We start from the raw sequence: 6,477 nt of genomic DNA, 5'->3' as shown, positions 1-6,477 counted from the left end.
ATTCTAAGGCCACCAGTGGATATGTTTTTACTATTGCTGGCGGCGTTGTATCTTGGAGATCAAAGAAACAGACAATTATAGCCCAATATACGATGGAGGCTGAATTGATGGCACTAGCAGCAGCTAGTGAAGAGGAAGGATGGCTAAGAGTCTATTGTTAGACATTCCAGTATGGTAAAAACCAATACTAGCCACTTTGATCCACTGCGATAGTACTGCAGCTATCGGAGTAGTAGAGAATTGTTATAATAACAATAAGAATCGACAGATACGTCGAAAGCACGACACAGTTAGATAATTTCTCACAACTGGCATTGTTAGAGTAGATCATGTGAGATCTGAAGGAAACTTAGCTGATCCTTTGACGAAAGGATTAGCAAGAGAAAAGGTATGGAATACCTCTAAAAGCATGGGACTTTTGCCCGTTAGAAGTTGAGTCATTTGTAAGGGATACCCAACCTAGAAATAGGTTCAAAGGGACTAGACGAAGTTATAAATGATATGATAGAGTCATGCATTCCCATAGCATGATATCCTGAAGTGGGAAATAGGTTGAGTTTATTAACTCTTAATGATGCCTATAGCTCTTAAGTTAGAGTGGTATACACAGGAGTATTCTTGTTAGGCTCACCTATACGAATGTGAAGGTGTGGCCGCCTTCTATGAGAGATTGGGCATTTCTCTAGATCATTTGTTAAAAAAGGGATAAGCACATGGCCTTAATGTGCGAACTTAAGGACTTTACTCTAGATATAGTTGTATGTGTTAAATAATCTAATATTAGTTAGAGTTCAAGACGCAAGTCACTCTAGTCACCTGGTACTCAGAAAGTTCAACACTATGCGGAGGTTCAAGTCGCAAGGCACCTTTGCAGATGCACAATTATACAACACTTGCTCAATGTTTTTAAAATATAAGTGGGGGATTGTTGGGAGATATATATATTTAAAAACATAGTTTTGTAATATTATATCAAACTTATAGAATTAGTGTGGTGGTATTATTTTTGGCTCCCACACTATAGACTTGGGTTCAAGTCTCACCCCATGCATTTGACTAGGTATATTATATATATCTGTATTAATTAAAAAGTCCGGGAGAGCGGGGTCTTGGGAGGTCTACTGATTTAAAAGATAATTTTTTGCAGATTTAACTTCTGATTTCCATAACGGTTTTTTGTCAACTTAATATTCTCAATTAAATTCATTAATTTCCGTTTTATATTCTAGCCGTTTTATTACTGTTATGGAGGATTTTAAGTATGCAGTTATTATTGATTTATTCTCATTAAACCGAATTGATTTCTTTTGAGTTATAAAAGACAGTTTTTGGAGAAGATGAATGACTGAGTTTTTTCATCTATTTGTGTTCTGAGCAAGTGTAAGATAGAGTAAAAGTTGGTTCGATTTCTCAAGGTGCAGAGAAATCGAACAAGAAAGAATCAACTGTTTTATCCCATAGGTGTTCGACAAGTTTTTAACTGCCAGCATAATCAAGAGGCTGAGTCGCGAAATACCTTAAAGATAATGACCTAATCCGCGACTCAGCTGTTTGAGATTTATTTTGTGTGAATTTTCTTTATTGTTTCCAACAGTAGTTACTTCTCCATTTACTTTGCTGACTACCGATTCGTCCTGTTTGGGGATGAATAAAACATACTGAAAATGTGAACCTTAAGTTTGAGTCATCGTGGTAGAGAGCTTACAAAGTGATTTGGACCATAAATTTGGATTCCGATTAAATTCAACTCGATTTCTTCTAAAGTTTGTTGAGACCGAATAAATTAGTAGTACGATTTTAGAATTTGTCGAGACTAAAAAGAAGTACTGTAGTAAAACAGTGTCGAATCTTCTAAAATCCATGCGATCGATATCCGGGGATCAAGCCGAAAATGGCATTACGAGAATTAAAACCAGAGGGAACATTGTACATGAGTCTTGAGCATACCAATATGCATCTCTCAATACCAATAGTAAATAAAAATGAAAAAACCACAAAGTGCATTACACTACGAAATCAAAACGATATAGAACTCTGTACACGAGTCATGAACACAATAACCTCTAAGGGGTTTTCTTCCTCTATAGCTTCGAAAGGAATTCTTTGCATTCAGATCTTAACTCTTGGTCATTACAGAAGTATCCGTGGATAAACTTTGAATTATGAACTGCTTCAGCGTGTACTATATGATAACATGCGGTAGTGAACTTGAGCTAGTGAATGAAAGGTCTGAGCCTGTCCCTTCCTGCCCCTTTCAAGATTCTATAACTTCTCCACTTGGGAATTTCATTAAACCCAAGTTAATAACATCTGTTGGTTCTGCAGCAACAACAAAAAACAAAAAAATTGTTGTATATTCATATAATCAATATAAAAGTAATTAACCATATAAACTGTATTAGAAGATCAACTTACGGAATGGGGCTCTGAGGACGAAAAAACATGCACCAATGACTATGTAGCAAAGCATGAGAACTAAACCTTTCATGTAATGGGATGTTCCGTCCTACACAAATTATATATATATATATATATATATATATATTTTTATTTAGATTTTTATATTTGTTTTCACAAATGCTTACAACCACGGAAAGCAAACTAGAAATTTTGATTCAATAATGAAAAAAGAATTAATTCGAAATAAGGTAAGAAAACTGAAAACCTGTAAAGTGAAGGCCGTGATCAAGATGGAAAAACCAAGACAGCCGGTCTCAAGAAGATTAAAATCAAGATCCATTTCGATACCCAATGTCCACGCAAGAATGACAGTTAATGGAACCACAAACATAGAAATTTGAGTTGCAGATCCGAGAGCAACACCTAAAGATATATCCTGCATTAAGTTCAAAACATAAATCATCAGTACACTAAACATGTAAGGAAATTGATATAAACAAGACGAAAAAAGAACTTTATACTGTCAACAAAAAAAAAGAAAAGAAATTGTGTACCAATTTGTTTTTAAAAGCAAATATGACAGCACCGGCATGTTCAGCAGCATTTCCAACTATTGGCAGTAAGATGATACTGATGAAACTTACAGACAAACCCCATGAACTTGAGGTAGCCTGTAATTGCAAAAACTTCAAGAATTAGGACTATGCTTAAATTTTGTTTCAAGAAAAATGTTTATGCTACTGATCCGTATTACCTCAATCGTGCCCACAACATACTCGGATAACAAAGCTATCAAGACTGTCATTCCAGCCAGCCAGATAAATCCACTCCAAAATCCAATTACTGCCTCTTCTAAAATCGTGTCGTCACTGCCGTCTACTACTTCTTCCTATTGAATTACACACAACAAGTTTATATATTTAGGCATTCGAAGAAATATATGGCTAAAAATATGATAAAAAAATCCATTGTTATTGAATGAAACTATTGTCATTTTTTACTCACTTCTTCAGCTTGGAATAACTTTCTGTGTGTCTTCAGTTGGAAGAAAAGATATGCAATATATCCTATCAACATGACGATACTACTTGCTCTAGATAATTGAAGGATAGCAAATGCTGCTGCATCAGGACTAGCAGAAGCTGCAGAACTATATCGGAACATCAAGGGCAACAGGTGGCATAAAAATGCAAGCAACAGGAGTTGCGAGTTCACATCTGCTTGCTTCTGTTAATGAAAAAAAATAATGATACGATAATTAGAGATCGATAATATACAATTAATAACATGAACATTACGTGAAATTCAGCGTAACGACACAACACGCAGCACGGTACACCGAACCACATGCACTCTAATGTACGAAAACATCGATCTAGCATAGATTAAAAAAGGATCGCAGGGACTGAGGGAGGATCTTACTCTATCATACTTCTGGTTCTTCTTTAGGTTAGCAAGACCACCACAGAGAAGGGAAGTACCGAGAACAAGAAGAAGGTTTGAAATAATAGAACCCAAAAGAGAGTACTTCACTACTTCAATTTTTCTTTTGCTCAGAGCAAATATTGCTATTATGAGTTCAGTTGCATTTCCACATGTTGCATTTAGAAGCCCTCCAACTGCATGCATCAAAATTGGTGCAAAATCCATTTATTAATTTCATTTCATTATGAATTCTGTATGTAATATGTACAGAATACATACCTGTTGGACCCGTATAGAAGGAAATTTGCCTGTAAATGCCAAGGGGAAAAATAAATTAACATGCATACGTAACTTGGAATAAATTTTCATTTAGTTCAGAATTTTCAAGATTTGAAAACTTACTCAGTGAGGAAACTGACACGTTCAGCAAGTGGAGTTAGCCCCATCAAACTCAGAGCAAAAATCCAAGGCTGTTTGCATACAAAGATAACTGAATAAATTTTAAGCAGAAAAAAGCAAACAGATGGAATTTATTAATAATCTAACGAAAAAAAACATTTTTCATGAGTCACTAATAACTCTGCAGGGCTCAGACTTCCAAGTTGAAATTCCTACGGTCTGAAGTCGAAACCGGTGTTTACTCACTAACTCTATGGGTTAAAAAAAATATTGCAAGAATAGTAGAACCGAAAGGGCTGATACAATTAAACAAAAAAAGAAATCACTGCTTACTCTTCCAAAATGATAGCAATTAGCGATGATAGCTAAAGGAATAGCTGGAAAGAGAACTGATAATTTGGTCCCAAAGATAACTTCATTGATGTTCCTCAAAGTTCTTCGAACAAATCCAACTCTAACATTTTCAAGAAGTGAAAGATCAGATTTCTTTCTTAACGAAGACGATGACATATTATGTGCTGTTCTTAGTACTTGTCGACGATGATGTTGATGATCATCCGCTGAGTCTTTATTTTTTATCAAGTTTCCATTATTCTCCAAATCTAAGTTGTTTTCTAGATAACCAATATTCTGATAGTGAAGACTATGAAAATTTTCAGATGCATCTGCCATTGCGTATACGAAAACTAATAAGTATTCTTACTTGTACTAAAATTCTGGGTGTTGCTCAAAATGCTAAAGGACTAAAAATTTGGTAGTGATGAGAGAAATATTAAGTTATTTCTTTAAGGGTTTCTATCTGTTTTAGGATTCTTGTATGGAAATGAGTGTAAGTGTGAGTGTAAGTGTAAGTTATTTCTTTTCCTTTCCCTGGTTAAGGGTTTCTATCTGTTTTAGGATTCTTGTATGGAAATGAGTGTAAGTGTGATAAAAATGAGAAACTGACGAAGCTATAAATATTGTTGAGTTATGTAATAAAAGGGATAAGAATACTACTGTTACTGATATTTCCAGGAAGCTTCATACAATTTGTAAGTTTGTGTTGTGCTTAGATTGTGCATCGCACGCACTTAATAGACTCTGTTTGTTTGCCATTTGGTTTAATATTTCTATGTCTTTTCAGAAAAAGAATCAAAGAAACTACTAGCTATCCCTCACCGGGCTTTATTTGATTACTAGTAATGAAGACATAAATATTGAAACCGCATTTTGTACATTTTGTGCAGTGTCATATTTGAGAGTAACTCCTGGACTAACTATAGAATCCATTTCTACTTAATGTGCATGTTTCGAAATCCTAGTATTTACTTATCTGTGCCCGGGCATGTTAGGGAGTGGCCAGTGGGCGTAGGTTCACTGCCTCGATAGTGATCCTTCGGTTGCACATTGCTAGAGTACACGCATATACCTAGTGTACCAATTATATCCAACCTCTTTGAACACCACAAGGAAAGTATGTTAAGGTTATTGGTAATAAGATATAACTTTTGCATGGAATGGAATCAAATTATGTAAGTCAAACATGAAACACTAAAGACCTTAACTGAAATTTTAAGTCCATACATCTCTGTATTAATTCAAGTCAAACGTTTCATTTGACCTGAATCAATTTGGACCTAGATACTAGGTAGCATAGCGAAGCGTAAATTCTCTTTATGACATGGCTGCTTAATGTAATTTCAGAATCTTTGGTGATGTAATCTTTGCCTCATGTCATAAGGTGACATTGCTTTTTCTTTGTCCGCTCATAAGTACAAACGTACATATGCATAAGCTAGACACGTGAATACGAAGCTCTCTTTTTCTATCTCTCTCTAACGGCAACCTGATACCACTGAAGCTTTAGCCGCATTATAGTAACAGACAAAAATAAAATGTACACTGATCGAATATGTGGCTCTGAGCGGGAAGGTTGCAAGAAGTTTCGTCTATCAGCAAGTACTCACAGTACTATTTTGTACTTATTACAACCTACACGCTACAACCCCGAAATAGTACTAGCATGAAAAGGAACTTTCCGGTAAAGTTCAGATTGATAGAGACACCGATCTTGAAGGTTTCAATAACCTAAAACAAGACAAGATAACCTAAGCAACGAGATAAGAAGGATAATTCCCTTGTGCTTTCATTGATAACAAAGACTCCTATATAAAGGAGTAGGGTTACAAGATATTCTAAAAGAGGTTACAAGATATTCTAAAAGAGGTTACAAGATGTTCTAAAAGAGGTGAATATCTTCTCAATACAAGTAAG

General features: G+C 35.2%; 1 protein-coding gene across 2 annotated transcripts; it reads right to left on the bottom strand.

The window, feature by feature from the left end:
- Positions 1 to 1,872: 1,872 nt before the first annotated feature.
- Positions 1,873 to 5,123, bottom strand: LOC113338905 (vacuolar cation/proton exchanger 3-like). Of its 2 annotated transcripts, XM_026584301.1 has the most exons (10): positions 4,558 to 5,123; positions 4,228 to 4,295; positions 4,105 to 4,133; positions 3,823 to 4,019; positions 3,406 to 3,627; positions 3,155 to 3,289; positions 2,955 to 3,071; positions 2,666 to 2,836; positions 2,416 to 2,506; positions 1,873 to 2,319 (listed from the first exon to the last, which is right to left on the bottom strand). In XM_026584301.1, the coding sequence occupies exons 1-10, from the start codon at positions 4,894 to 4,896 to the stop codon at positions 2,255 to 2,257; spliced, it is 1,434 nt and encodes a 477-aa protein (XP_026440086.1). In that variant the 5' UTR covers positions 4,897 to 5,123; the 3' UTR covers positions 1,873 to 2,254. The 2 variants fall into 2 exon arrangements, with proteins under 2 accessions (XP_026440086.1, XP_026440087.1); XM_026584302.1 differs by lacking the exon at positions 2,416 to 2,506.
- Between the last annotated feature and the right edge of the window lie 1,354 nt (positions 5,124 to 6,477).

The sequence above is a fragment of the Papaver somniferum genome, unplaced genomic scaffold (genome assembly GCF_003573695.1).
Source record: "Papaver somniferum cultivar HN1 unplaced genomic scaffold, ASM357369v1 unplaced-scaffold_19, whole genome shotgun sequence".
In the NCBI taxonomy this organism is placed as follows: Eukaryota; Viridiplantae; Streptophyta; class Magnoliopsida; order Ranunculales; family Papaveraceae; genus Papaver; species Papaver somniferum.
The sequence above is the reverse complement of the archived record's forward strand: the minus strand, read 5'-3'. Positions and strand labels throughout refer to the sequence as shown.